Source organism: Propithecus coquereli, unplaced genomic scaffold (assembly GCF_000956105.1).
Source record: "Propithecus coquereli isolate 6110/MARCELLA unplaced genomic scaffold, Pcoq_1.0 Scaffold2, whole genome shotgun sequence".
Lineage (NCBI taxonomy): Eukaryota > Metazoa > Chordata > Mammalia > Primates > Indriidae > Propithecus > Propithecus coquereli.
Window position 1 is genome coordinate 9,472,386 of NW_012144966.1, and position 14,781 is coordinate 9,487,166.

General features: G+C 38.2%; 2 protein-coding genes across 2 annotated transcripts; one reads left to right on the forward strand and one right to left on the reverse strand.

Moving 5' to 3' along the window:
• Nucleotides 1-3,008: 3,008 nt before the first annotated feature.
• LOC105809696 lies at nt 3,009-4,290 on the reverse strand. Its single transcript, XM_012643536.1, has one exon. The coding sequence runs from the start codon at nt 4,176-4,178 to the stop codon at nt 3,009-3,011; it is 1,170 nt and encodes a 389-aa protein (XP_012498990.1). The 5' UTR covers nt 4,179-4,290.
• Nucleotides 4,291-7,421: 3,131 nt separating this feature from the next.
• Nucleotides 7,422-10,407, forward strand: RBM12B (RNA binding motif protein 12B). The gene has a single exon (XM_012643661.1). It carries the CDS (start codon nt 7,422-7,424, stop codon nt 10,401-10,403), a length of 2,982 nt encoding a protein of 993 aa, XP_012499115.1. The 3' UTR covers nt 10,404-10,407.
• Nucleotides 10,408-14,781: the final 4,374 nt, after the last annotated feature.

Genomic DNA, 14,781 nt, shown 5'->3' on the forward strand with positions numbered 1-14,781 from the left:
AAAAAAAAAAAAAAAAAAAAAAAGAACATTACTAACAGTGTTTTAACATTTTCTTCTACTGCATAATCCCTGTTTCTTCATAGTTATGTTTTGTGTTAGGGGCTTTCCTCCTAAATCTGATGACCCTTTGCTATTCACACATACAAAAGTGGGGCAGGTTGAGAAGCTAATTAGGAGCTCTACAAAGATAGTCAGGGCTTGTTGACTGAGCTACAATATGTAAGGTCATCTGCCTGGGCTGTTTCATAGGAGAATCGCTCATTCTTCCCACCCCCACTCCCTACCCCATCATGCTGATCAAATTCCCTAGAAAGATTCTTCTCTTCTTCTCCCTGGAGATTTTAAGCCTGGCTGCAGATTTAGTGGGGAAAGAGGGTGTGAGTTTCATCATTCAGTTTCATCATTCACATCATGCCACTCTTTTATATATAGAACCCCTGATTGAAATTGTACCCATTGATGCCTAGTCATACTCTCTCCAGAGATTAAACCTTCAATCTTCTGTTGGAGTCAGGGAGAGACAGGTTTCTAGGTACCAGAAGGAAAGAGGAAATGTACATCTTAAGTGCTATATTAACTGATGTACAACCAATTATTCTTTCACTCTCCCTCCCCAACAGAAGCTATGAATGCCTCCTAAGCCTTTGAGGACTTCTTTGTTGTGTATCATGTTGCTTCTTAGGTTTTCCCACTGTCAATTTAGGATACAGCCCTCCTAGATTCACAGAAGAAATGATCACCTGTCCATCTGCTTCCTGCTTGCAGAGTTTTATTGCTGTTGCCTCCTACTCTATTCTCTTTATTCAGTTTTTGTCTTAGTTTCTTTACTGTTATTTTGTTAGGCTTTCTGGAAGAAATAGAAACAAATACCTGTGCTTAAACAGTTCCTTTCAACTGGAAGCCAAAATAACCTGTTAACCTGTGTTCATGGACACACTCTTGCCATCCTCTAATCCATTCTCCATACCACAGCTGGAGTAATCCTTTGAAATACAAGTGTAATATGTCACCTCTTTGCTTAAAAGAGTTCATTGGTTTTTCTATGCAAAGTTCAAAGTCTTTAACATGAGCCATAACCCTCAGCATGGTCTGACTTCTTCCTGCAGCCTAGCATTGTCCTGTGCACTAGTCTTCTTTCCCTTCTCTGAATGCTGCCAAGTCCATGCACTTCTCTGCCTGGATCACTCCCTCCTCACCCTCCCCTTCCCAGCAATTTCCCTTTACTTTGTTAACTCCTCCTTTCCTTGCAACTCATTCGTTACTTCCTTAGGGAACATCTCCTGTCCTTCTTGACCAGCCCAGGCCCTCTATGAAATACTTTCACACCAACATGTACTTCTTTTTTTATAGCGCTTCTCCCTGTGGTAAATGTACATTTAGTTGGGTTATTCTTTCATTAGTTTTTCTTCCCCCTCCTGGACTCCAAGCTTCCTGAGAGCAAGGACCACGTGTATTTTTGTTCACCACTGTCTCCTCGGCAGTGGCACTGGGCCTGGCACATTGTAACCATTTAAAACATCTGTTGAAATGGAAAAAAATAAATCCAAACTTGCCTAATTCCTTTCATTCCCCTAGTTTATTGCCAACTTCCAAACTGTGAGGAAAGCTCAATGCTTTCTCTTCTCATTTCATCTTCGGGAAGAGAGGGCAGAGAGCCAATGTGGGTTAGGGTTAGGACTGCGAGGTTTCTGGCTATAGTCCTAAGGGACAGAATTTTTTTGTGTCCATATGACATGGTCTACGGGCTCACATTTTTTTGTTTTCTCCTTAGATTGTCTCTCTTTAGAGTTTGTCTTTAGATTCTTAGGTACTTCTTCCTTTTGTTTTTTATTAATATACCTGGGATTAGATGGAATCCCAGGGCAAGGAAGCCTAAGCAGAAAGAGACATCCAGTTTCACATGTGGTCTTGCCCTATGCACTAGAAATGAGTTCTACTGAGATTTGAGATCCAAAACTTCAGCAGTAAAACACAGTATCCTTTCTACATGCCTCCTTTGGTAACCTATAGAATTGATAAGAGTGTCAAGATCCCATTCTCTTCAATCTTTCCATCCTGGAGACAAGACTCACATTTACCTCAGGTAAGAAATTATTTAGGATGGAATTTGGGGGGGGGGGTCCTGTTTAGTTCTTATTTACCACACATCATTGGTTGACTCTGTTAAGTCTCTGGAACCTGACTTCTGTCACATACAACTGACCAAGCTCCTTAATTTAATCAGTAGTGTCCAGATTGTGCTTCAGTGATCCCTAGGGGTTTTGTAGTGGTATCTCTGAGGACCGCTACAGAGGACAAGTTGGCAAGGAGCATGAGGTCCACCAGAGCAACATGTAAGATTTCATGTTACATGCCTTTCTTGGTGCTTTACAATGTGCCTCACTTACTGATATGTATGTATATGTGTGTGCGTATGGTCATTTTATCTACACAACAACCATACTATTGTCATCTTGATTTGATAGATTAAGAAATTGAGGCATGGGCCCCAAGTGGTGGCTCACACCTGTAATCCTAACACTCTGGGAGACCGAGGGGGAGGATTGTTTGAGGTCAGAGTTCAAGACAAGCCTGAGCAAGAGCGAGACCCGCGTCTCTGCTAAAAAATAAAAAATAGTAGTTGGCCTTGGTGGCGTGTGTCTGTAGTCCCAGCTACTCAGGAGGCTGAGGCAGGAGGATGGCTTCAGCCCAGGAGTTTGAGGCTGCAGTGAGCTACGATGACGCCACTGCACTCTAGCCTGGGTGACAGAGAAGCCTTGTCTCAAAAAAAAAAAAAATTGAGATACAGAAAGATTCAGCAACTAAAGTAATATAGCTAGTAAGTGCCATAGTTAGGCTTGGAATTATGATAAGAATATCATAATTCTGGCCCACCCTTCTTGATTTCTAAGTTATACCGGAATTTATTGTGTGCTAGGGACTGTGCTGTTTTATAAGCATCATTTATTTTTCATAACTGCCCTATATGGTGGGTACTATTCACCCACATTTCTATGGCCTTTTATAGTTTACAAGAGCCTTTCAGAAGATGCTTTACGTCGCACACTAACTGAAACACTTAAGACAAATCGCCAACTTTTCTCCACATCTGCATCTGTTTCCTTAACTCCTGGAAATCTCGAACGTTTGCCGGTGTACTTCGGCAAATGTCTAGTGAAGATTCTCGTTACAACAACCGGTTGAGCCCTAGCTTTGCCTCCGGATTTCGCCTTTTCCAGGGCGAGGTTCCCGCGTCGGTTAGGAGCTGCGCATGCGCGGGAGCTCACCAAACGCGGGGCCCCGCCTCCCTTCCTAACAAGGGAAGCGAGGTAGCGGCAGGGCGCGTGCGCAAGCGAGGCCGCGGCGCCGGGGCGGTGGGTTACGCCTGGAGAGCGCATGGGCAGACAAACTGTACGTCCGTTTGTCCGGCCTGGAGGGGCGAGTGGGCGCCATTTTCTTCTAGGCTCACTGAGGGTTCTGCGTGTTCTGGGGAGGCTGCTGCGACGAGGAGCGCCCTCAGGCCCCGGTCTTGTGTGTCCGACTCGGCAGCAGTGGTGTGTGTTTATTGCCAAGTGCGAAGCAGTTTCCCTTGGGGCGTCGGGGCTGGGGAGGGGTTTGCGACCAAGCCGGAAGAACAGGGAAAGGCGGGGCCGGCGGCCGCGCCAGGATCTAGCGTAGCTTCTGCCGTTAGGGCACCCTCTTTTCTTGCTAAACACCGACTCTCCGTCTCCCGTCAGCTTCCATGTGGTGGTGTGTATGCGCTTCCCAGTGATCTTGAGAGTGAAGATCTCCAAGGATTTCATAGGTATTTTTTTCTTTGCCGTGTCATCATAGTCATTGGTGGTAGATAAATGCTGAAGGCCCAGCTCGTTAGGTTTGAGAAGGGCAAGTGTTTCAGTTAGATTTGGGGGCACTTCACCCTCTGGCGAGTTAGGGTGGAATGTTTGCCCTTGGGACGGCGTAACGGAAAGGCACGGAGGTTGGGCGGTCCAGGTTAATTTGAAGGCTGATTTTGGCTGAAGGTCTGGCGACAGCATCGGATCCCGCGTAGCAACTTTGGCCTGGCGCGAAAGAAGGAATCTCTGACCCCTGGGAGTGTGGACAAAGGCTGTGGGCTGTAGAATCGATGCCTTCGGATGATCCAGTTTGAGGATAATGGATGTTGTGGGAGCCCCTGTGCCGCTTGGATTCATCTTCATTTACAGTTCCTCTTAAGCTCTCGGTGGTCATACTTGCGATTTTTATTTTAACCATCTACATTATAAAAGGCAGATCATCGTGAAGAATAATTGTGGACTGGGGTAGACTGTTTTCTGCAGGAGAAGGAAACTCAACGTTCAGAATCTGAAATGCTACATCATAACTGGGTTTTAAGAAATTAGTCCCAAAGGGTAAAAGAGCATTCTCTCCCTATGTCTGTAAAATGACTTTTTATTCTCTAGTTAAAAATTAAATGGATCTGAGATAATACCTATTTAAATTCAGCCTCCCTTCTGTTTCCCATTCCTTGTCCCTCTCAGTCTTGATTAGAAGATGCAGTTTTTATATTTTTTTAGTTATAATGGTAATTAAGTGGGATTAATGGCTGGATAAAATCAGCAAAGTTATTTAAAATGCACTCTTAATTTCAGTAACTTACCCTTATATGAGCTTTTAGGGATCCACTTTCTTTTCATTGAAGTCTAACAGATTACTGTGTCTTTAAATGAACACAAAGTCACAAAATACTTTCTGTATTCATTTCTAGAAAAAATTTAAGTGCAAAGTACTTTAAGGTAATTTGTATATTTTGCTTTTTGCATAATTTAATGTGTTAAGAATATAATTTCTGGGGAATTTGCTTAATTAAATAGAATATTGGAACCACAGGACAAATGCTCATTTGGGGAGCTGGTCTCATATATAGGTAGTCTCCTCAGTGTGTTATTGTAGAAAGATAAATGGCACATTACCCTCCTACCTCAAGGGCAGAGAAATTTAAGTGTTAGTTATATATAACTGTGGCATATTAGAACAAACTTAAAATAGTCTGTTTGAATTGGAATTCATGAGATTTGCGTTTATGAAACTACTTAGTTGAAAGATTGTTTTTAAGTCAGGGAGGATAAATTACTACAGATTTTTTTTTTGAATTTGACATATAATTATTCCTTGAAATGTTTCTGTTTTTTCTTATAAATGAATTTATGTTCTCAGGGTAAATCCTTTTTAAATTTTTAAAAAAGTTTAGGTGAGACAAAGTGATGTGTATCTTCATGCTGTTCTCTAAAATATCTTAAAAGTAACTAAGCCAGTTTGCATAGGAGGGAGTCTTGAGACTTTAATGTGGATTTATTGTCCAGAAACCATATTTACAGTTTTTGTTGAAGTGTTGGTGTGGATCTTGGTTTGTGGAAGAAACTAGGCTTATAATCTTTTTTTTTTTTTTTTTTCGGTACTGTGCAGATATTTTAATTCTAAACCTCATTAATATTTTTCAAATGCAGAATGTAATTTCTTGATATCTTTGTTAGGTTAGCTCGTAGTTTAAAAAGTTTAATTTATGGACCCTTTTTTAAAGGAATACAAACCTTGCAGACCTCAGTGAATGTCTTCGAACCCCACTTTGTGGAACAGTAGTACTTAAGTGTAAGTACTGGATTAAAGCAACATTTATTTGCACAATAAAAACATGTAAATTATAATTATTAATTCGGCAGGTCTTAAAAACTTATTTGGTAAGACTTCATTAAATCCTGTTAGTTTGGGTATCCCTGGAAGTATTAGATGCAAGTTTCCTTATAAAAATACTACATTGAGATTTTTCAGTAAACTGGTAATCCCAATATTCCAGATTAATGAATTTTTATTATATTTTTACTTTTCTACATTGTCATTTAGGTTTCCTCAATAGAGTGCAGGGTAGTTGAAATGGAATAAGGCTGTTGGCATAATAAAATTCTATTATCTTAGCATTTTCTCTTTGGCTTGAGATGGACTTTAATGCTTAACTGTTTTAGGAGAATGAGATGAGTAGTACTGAGATTTTTGGTTTTAGGGATATTGTAGTAGTTGCCTTAATTATATTGGAGTCATGAAATTTGTTTCCCTGTTTGGAAGCGTGAGCTGTATTTGTAGAACTTTAAATTGTATCCAGTTGGTAGCCATAGGTTTGGATTTATTGCTTTAAAAATTGATTTTTGAATTTTAAGCTTTGCTGTTTTCTTCATTTATTGTATTGTTTTGAATGGTTGTCTTATTTACTTGATTTCATCTTATGTTTTGAAAGGGAGAATAGCAAGAGAATTGGATGGCAAAGTGATTGAAGGTCTTTTTTTTTTTGAATTTTTGTTATTAAATTGACATTTTACTCGTAGAACAGTTTTTTTTTAAAGTGGATGTAAACATTCCAGATAGCAAAGTGCATAGACCTTAATTAAGGATAGAATTTAGTGAACCTTGACAAATTTATGCATCCAGGTATCCAGCACTGTATTCAACATATGTAACATTTCTCTCACTGGTTCTACTTCTAATCAAGGAGTAGTTTAATTTTTAGCAAGTGTTTTATTTTGTAATCATTTGCAGATGTTTACTTGGATATCACACCTCCTTTTTGCAGAAGGATGATTAGTTTCCCCTTAGAACAAAGAAGACCATTTTGTAATGGCCTAATTATGGTTCCTTATGTTGCTTCACTTTTGATAGGTAATCCTGAAATGGATATCCTAATCTGGCATTAAGATAAATTATAGGGTTCAAGGATTAATTATATTTCATTTTCTTTCCACAGTTAAGTTGCTTTTACAGAATTAACAGGTCTCCAAGAAATAAAAAAAAAAAAGGTAAGATATCTAGAGTTTAAGGTTTTTCACAGAGGCTTATCAAAAAAAACCTATACAATAGAATAGTACTTTTAGGTACCCATGGCCTCTGTTCTTTATGTTTGGTCAGTGATACACTAGTGGTAGGCATTTTATCATCATGAGCAGCAATTGTATACTAATCATAGATGGCTTTTCTAAATATGTAAAATTCATTGTAGTTGGTAAAATACTTCAGTTCACAAAGCTCTCTCATGTTTCAGTAGAAGACAATGTTTTTAAATTAGTCTGAAAGTAGTTTGGTCTTGTTATGAAGCAGCATTTGGCATACTTACAAAGGAAGATTTGATATTTTTGATGTTCTTCATGTATAGGATAGGTGATATTTCATATTTTATGAAGGTAGTTGGTTTATTTGTATGTTTAGATGGGAGAAAGTTTATTCTTTGTTTTCTTTAATAATTAGATAAGATCAATATTTCTGTGAACTTGTATCTTGTTTTCATTTATAAATGCTGAAGGAAGCAGGAACCAGGTAATTGTTAAGTTTAGTTTGGGCTAAGGTACTTCAAAAATAAGACTTGCTATTATGTGTACCTTTTTGTCTGCAGGTCATTATTGCTGTGGTTTGAGCTCAGCATGGCTGTAGTCATCCGTTTACTTGGGCTTCCTTTTATTGCGGGGCCTGTGGATATTCGTCACTTCTTCACGGGATTGACTATTCCTGATGGAGGAGTGCATATAATTGGAGGGGAAATTGGGGAGGCTTTTATTATTTTTGCAACAGATGAAGATGCAAGACGTGCCGTAAGCCGTTCAGGAGGGTTTATCAAGGATTCATCTGTAGAGCTCTTTCTTAGTAGCAAGGCAGAAATGCAGAAGATTATAGACATGAAAAGAACTGATCGTGTGGGAAGAGGGCGACCAGGATCTGGGGCATCAGGGGTTGGCAGCCTATCTAATTTTACTGAGGCAATTAAGGAAGAAGCAAGTAATTCTGGATATGGCTCTTCGATTAATCAAGATGCTGGGTTTCATACTAATGGTACAGGACATGGTGATTTAAGGCCAAGAAAGACAAGGCCATTGAAGGCTGAGAATCCTTACTTGTTTCTACGAGGTTTGCCTTACTTAGTAAATGAAGATGACGTACGTGTCTTTTTCTCTGGTTTGTGTGTGGATGGAGTAATTTTCCTAAAACATCATGATGGCCGAAATAATGGTGACGCCATAGTAAAATTTGCTTCATGTATTGATGCTTCAGGAGGTCTTAAATGTCATAGAAGTTTTATGGGTTCACGATTTATAGAAGTAATGCAAGGATCAGAACAACAGTGGATTGAATTTGGTGGTAATGCAGTTAAGGAGGATGAAGTTCCTATGAGATCTGAAGAACGTTCTCCACCAAGAGGAATTAATGATAGACATTTTCGAAAATGGTCTCATTCAAAATCTCCAAGAAGAACACGTTCTCGTTCCCCTCTTGGATTTTATGTTCACTTAAAAAATCTGTCCCTAAGTATTAATAAAAGGGATTTAAGAAATTTCTTTAGAGATACTGATCTGACTAATGAACAGATTAGATTTTTATATAAAGATGAAAGAAGAACAAGATATGCCTTTGTGATGTTCAAGACTCTGAAAGACTATAATACTGCTCTGGGTTTACATAAGACTGTTTTACAATATCGTCCAGTTCATATTGATCCAGTTTCTAGAAAACAGATGCTGAAGTTCATTGAATGTTACGAAAAGAAGAGACCAGGGTCAATAGAGAAAGAGAGGCCTGGACATGTTTCACAAAAATACTCTCAAGAAGGCTACTCTGGCCAGAAGCTGTGCATATATATAAGAAATTTTCCATTTGATGTTACAAAAGTTGAAGTGCAGAAGTTCTTTGCAGACTTTTCTCTCGCTGAGAATGACATTTACTTGCTTTATGATGACAAAGGAGTTGGTCTGGGAGAAGCATTGGTGAAATTTAAATCAGAAGAACAGGCCGTGAAAGCCGAACGTTTAAACCGACGAAGATTCTTAGGGACAGAGGTATTATTAAGACTTATATCTGAGGCACAAATGCAGGAGTTTGGTGTAAATTTTTCCTTGATGTCCAGTGAGAAAATGCAAGTCTATCCAGAGTCATGTGATAGAGATGACCATTCCCATTTATTTGACTCAAAAGATGCACCAGTGTACTCAGTTGGCCCTTCTGAAAACTTCAGACATCAGCTAGAGGACTTGAGGCAACTGGATAACTTCAAGCATCCCCAGGGGGATTTCCGACAGCCAGATAGGCGCGCTCCAGAAGACTTCAGGCACTCTTCAGAAGATTGCAGGTTCCCCCCAGAGGAGTTCAGGCGTTCCCCAGAGGACTTCAGGCGCCCTCGGAAGGAGCACTTCAGGCGGCCTTCTGAGGAGGACTTCCGCCGCCCTTGGGAAGAGGACTTCAGGCACCCCCCGGAGGATGACTTCAGGCACTGTAGGGAGGAGGACTGGAGGTGGCCTCTTGAGGAGGATTGGAGGCGGCCACTGAAGGAGGATTTCAGGCGGTCTCCCAAGGGGGACTTCAGGCAGCTTCCTGAAGAGGACTTCAGGCAACCCCCCGAGGAAGACTTCAGGTGGCCTCCAGAGGGAGATTTCAGGCGGCCACCTGAGGAGGACTGGAGACGGCCACCCGACGTGGAGTTGAGGCGGCCACCTGAGGTGGACTTGAGACGGCCACCCGAGGAAGACTTTCGGAGGCCCTCAGAAGAGGATTTCAGGCATTCCCCTGAGGAAGACTACAGGCATTTGCCCCAGGAGCATTTTAGACGGCCATCCCAGGAGCACTTCCGGCGGCGGCCCCCGGAGTATTTCAGGCGACCACCTCCGGAGCACTTCAGGCGGCCACCCACGGAGCACTTTAGACGGCCACCCCCGGAGCATTTCAGGCGTCCGCCCCAGGAGCATTTCAGGCGTCCGCCCCAAGAGCATTTCAGGCGTCCACTGCAGGAGCATTTCAGGCGCTCCCGAGAGGAAGAGTTCAGGCACCCACCAGATGAAGACTTCAGGGGCCCTCCTGATGAAGACTTTAGGCGCCCTCCCGATAAGGACTTCAGAAGCTCCCAGGAGGAAGATTTTAGATGCCCTTCTGATGAGGACTTCAGGCAGCTCCCTGAGGAAGACCTTAGGGAAGCTCCAGAGGAGGACCCTAGACTTCCTGACAATTTTAGACCTTCTGGTGAGGATTTTAGGAGCCCGCCTGATGATTTTAGAAGTCATCGCCCTTTTGTGAATTTTGGTCGCCCAGAAGGTGGCAAGTTTGATTTTGGAAAGCATAATATGGGAGGTTTTCCTGAGGGGCGATTTATTCCTGATCCAAAGTTAAATTGTGGTTCAGGTAGAGTAACTCCTATTAAGATAATGAATCTTCCATTTAAAGCTAATGTTAATGAAATTTTAGACTTTTTCCATGGTTACAGAGTCATACCTGATTCAGTTTCGATACAGTATAATGAGCAAGGATTACCTACAGGGGAAGCCGTTGTTGCTATGGTAAACTATAATGAAGCTATGGCTGCTATTAAAGATCTAAATGATAGGCCAGTTGGCCCCAGAAAGGTTAAGTTAATTTTGCTCTAGAGAGCATTTCTAAATTCAGAGTTAATCTTCTTCCCACAGTATTGATGCAGTAAAATGCATTTTTTTAAGTGTTTATTTTTAATTATCTAATGAAAAGAAATACTTTAATTTTGACGTGTGAATAGAACAAATGTAAATAGTAGAATGTGAATCTGGTTTTCTTTTGCTTGCAAATTGCCGTTCATTTTTTCTAATTTAAAATTATATATGCTTTTTTTTTATTCCCTCACAAGAGAGAACTAATTCCCTGAGTTCATTAATTTTTGTTGATGTCATAGTTAAACCTCAAGACTTACATAAAGTAGAATTGTATTATTTGGGGAAGATAAATTTTATATTTACTTTTACTTCATTCTGTAGTCTATATCTTTTACTCAAACTGTATAAGGAAATAGTCAGTGACTGATTGTTCAGGTTTGGCATTTTCATTGCTACCTGCCTGCAGAATTAATGCCCTTTCCTTGTCTGAGATATTACTGTGTTAAGCCTCCTGTTAATTATAAGTAGTTCAAAGTGGACAGACTATCAACTTGAAATTTACTTATGTAAAAAGCTTAGGTGATTCTTAAGGTTTCCATGTTCATAGCTTTGCAAAGTTTTATAAAAATAAAAAATTGCAACTGAATAGAGCAACTAATTAACTTGTATTTGTATAAAAAGAAAAAAGAATTGCAGGTTGGTATTGTTAAGTTTTTCAACAACTACATTAAACTATAATTATGATGGGAGGGACCAAACATTCTATAACAATAATGTGTAGCGCTGTGTATATTCTATGGTTTCTTCAACATCTTATCAACAAAATTGATAAGATTAACATAAAATACCGGAAAGACAAAATAGGAATGTAATTATAGGTCCAAGGGGACTCTCAGGCTTTTGCTGGCAAGAATCTGACAATTGGGTATAGTATTGTTTTTCTAGGAAGAATTTATTGATGATTCATATAACATGCATGAAATATTAGGTTCTCATTTTTTAGCTTCAAAAACGTATCCATTCAAAGACTCTGTAACTAAATAAGACTTGTGAGATTGAATTTTGACTTCCTTGATAGTCAACATTTAGTGTACACATTTTGCAAATAGTGAATTTGATTTTTCTATACCCATAATAATATTAATGGCTAACATTTACTAGGTACTTACTATGTGCTAGGCACTATAAGCGCTTTACATGCATAATCCAGGTATACCCCTAATAAGTACATGGTTTATTATTTACCTCTATTTCACAAATGAGATAATGAAGTCGGAGGTTAAGCAGCTTGCCTAAAGTCACAGATAGTAAATCATGGAGCCAATTTCAACCCAGACTGACCACCGACTCCAGTTCATGCTCTTAATACTTTTCTGCCTCACCTTGTTAAATGGTATTTTTAATTTTAATAAAACTATGCTAAATCTATTTTCAAGGGTAAATGATATTTTACCTGCATTGTTGGCTTAAAAATAGCATTAGAAAAAGATAAAACTAGGGTGCTCAAAAAGAAAAAAACAAAGTGACTTTAAAAGTTTTTATATAACCAGGGTTTCTTTTAGGGTACATTATATATTGGCTTCTATTTCAAAATTGTTCATTTTATCCAATATGATTTGATTTTGTTGGCCTTTTATAGTTTACAGAAAACATAATTTTCCTCAGTTCTGTGATGCAGAGATTTTCCACATTGAGTAAGTAAGAATAAAATTGAATTTATATATGATAGTTTAGTCATTTAATAATAGGATGTGGCAGAGGTAGAATACTTTGTCAATACCTAGTCAATTAGTATCTATAAGTATTTTGTTTTTTTTTTGTACCTGTAAGTATTTTGCATCAGTTTTCAGTGATTTAAAGAAATCTAAGAAGTCTACATAAATTTCTTTGTTTTTGATAGTGAATATCCTGCTTACTAGTAGAATGAATAAACTGGTAAATTTGGTTCAAAAAGGCACTTCAGTATGGCTCTTTAAACTAGTAAGCTTTTAAATAGCTAGGAGAATGATAAACTGTTTAGAATATCCAAATCTAGCATAATGAACAAAATAGGAAGAAATAATATTTTTAATTGCTCAAAGATTATAGATAGTTCATTTGATCAGCCTTCTTGAGTAATATATGGAAGATTTAAAAACACTGCTCAAATACAAAGCAGTATAGCTAAGATGCAGCTTAAAGTGAAAGACCACTTAATGTGGAATTGCTTCTCAGACTGTGCTGGGGTGATGGTAGTGGTGGATAAGAGGCCAGCTATAGTAAACACAGCTTTGTATTATATTTTAAAATTAATTGATGCGAATATTTCATTTTATTCCATAATATGTTGCAGTTTAATTTTTTTAACTTCATGATAAAAAATTTATTGTAGAAAGCTGGCGTCTACTGGTTGGGAGACATTTTTGCACATCTCTTTCCAACTCTGCCTTTAATGATATGTCAGTAACTTAAATTGGCCATGCTAGGAATATTTGCACCACGGAAATTGGTAAATGCAGCAGATCAGGGATTCTCTTCCTTTTATCCCTCCCCCTTCTCCAGCCAATTACTGGCACATTACTAATTTCAAACTTGGAATAGTGTACTAAATTCTCATGTACTCATCATCCAGCTTCAATAATTATCATCTCATAGCCAGTTTTTCCTCTCTCCCATCACCAGATATACCAGGTACACTCTAGGCATATATTGGTGTTCTAGTGTGAAACACACTAGATGTCTTGATGCCAAACGTTTTTGTCTAGAAAGTATCTGAAAAATACAGATCATATGTAGAAAGTTATTCCCATAATGAAGAGATAGGTAAATATCATATTAGGAGTATACTTCTATCAGTTTACTGAAAACACTGTCTAGAGCTTTGGCTCCTGATCCATGTATCACCTATTAAGCAGCTATTGACCCTGTTGCCTCTTATCTTTGCATTAAATATTAGCTATATTGTTTATTGAGATGCATTAAATACTATATTTATGAAATATTTATGATCTTATATATGAATATATGTATTAACTATTTTTTAATCTTGATAATCCTATAGGTTGAGTATCCCTAATCTGAAGATCTGAAATGCTCCAAAATCCCAAATATTTGAGTGCCAACATGATGCTCAAAGGAAATACTCGCTGGAGCATTTTGGATTTCAGATTTTTGGATTAGGGATGCTGAACTGGTAAAATGAAAATACTCCAAAATCCGAAAAAATTCAAAATCTGAAATACATCTGGTCCCAAGCATTTTGGATAAGGGATACTCAACCTGTATCCCTGTTTTGGAGGTAAGAAGTGGAGACTTACAGGCTAAGTAAGGCTGTAAGTCTCCATCTTATTAATATAACTTGGGTTGGTTGCCTGTTTTTTTTCTTTCTTTTTTTAACAGCAGGAAGCTAAGAATGGTTTATATATTTTTCAATGTGGTTACATCATAAATGGCTACGTAAGTACACATATAATAGCCTCGATTTTTGCCTCTTGGCCCACAAAGGGTAAAAATCTTTACCATCTGGTCCTTTAAGAAGCAGCTTGCCAACCTAGGACTGGTCTTAATAATGAAACTTAATTTTACATTGATGAAAGTATTTTCATTGATAGTATTCCTTTTGTTCTTAGGGTATTTCTTTGTGGTAGGCAGAGCATACTTTTTATTCCAGAATTATTTGTTGATTGCTTTATGTATTAACTTTACAGATAAGGCAGATGATGCTCAAGAGAACCTGCTGTTTAGTAAGCAGCAAGTATTATTATAACAACCCTGTTTTTTTCCCTGAACTACAACACCAAATTTAAATACTGAGGAAGTAACAAAAATCCAATGATATCCTCAGTCCTTAAGAATATCAATTTATTTAGGATTTTAAAATGTTTTGAATATTTTATAAAAAAAGTACTGAAGTAATTTTATCACTTTGGGCTATTCTCAAGAAGCAGTGCTTTGTTAAGAACAGAACCATGAATGACAAAGTCAAAAAAGCTTTTTAGAAAGTCTTTATTTTTCTGTTATGAATAATTGCTTTTTCTGGTTATTCCAAATAATTTTAAAAATTCCATAATTTTTATATTCCTGACTGGGATCCATGAAATGAAAGTATAATTCCTACCAAAAGAAACAGAAGCATCAGATACACTGGAAGGCTCTGATTGTTTTATATTTTCAGGAATAAGAGTAACTACATACCCTTTTAGTAACGAGATGGTAGTTTGCTAAAATTTTTATAGGATTTTTAATGATTTATGGTATTCCATGATGAGGCAGCATTCTACCAAATTAGTAGCCTTCCAAAAGTTATAGTACCATGTATAATACTTAAGGATTTAACAGCAGTTTTGTTTTAAATCCAGAATCAGGTTGAATGTGGCTTTTTTTAAAGCCAAAATTTATGCTTTATGTGTATTTGTAAAAC

What these genes read in the sequence shown, in the direction of transcription:
- LOC105809696 (XM_012643536.1), bottom strand. Translation starts at nt 4,178, where the DNA reads ATGAAGATGAATCCAAGCGGCACAGGGGCTCCCACAACATCCATTATC.
- RBM12B (XM_012643661.1), top strand. Translation starts at nt 7,422, where the DNA reads ATGGCTGTAGTCATCCGTTTACTTGGGCTTCCTTTTATTGCGGGGCCT.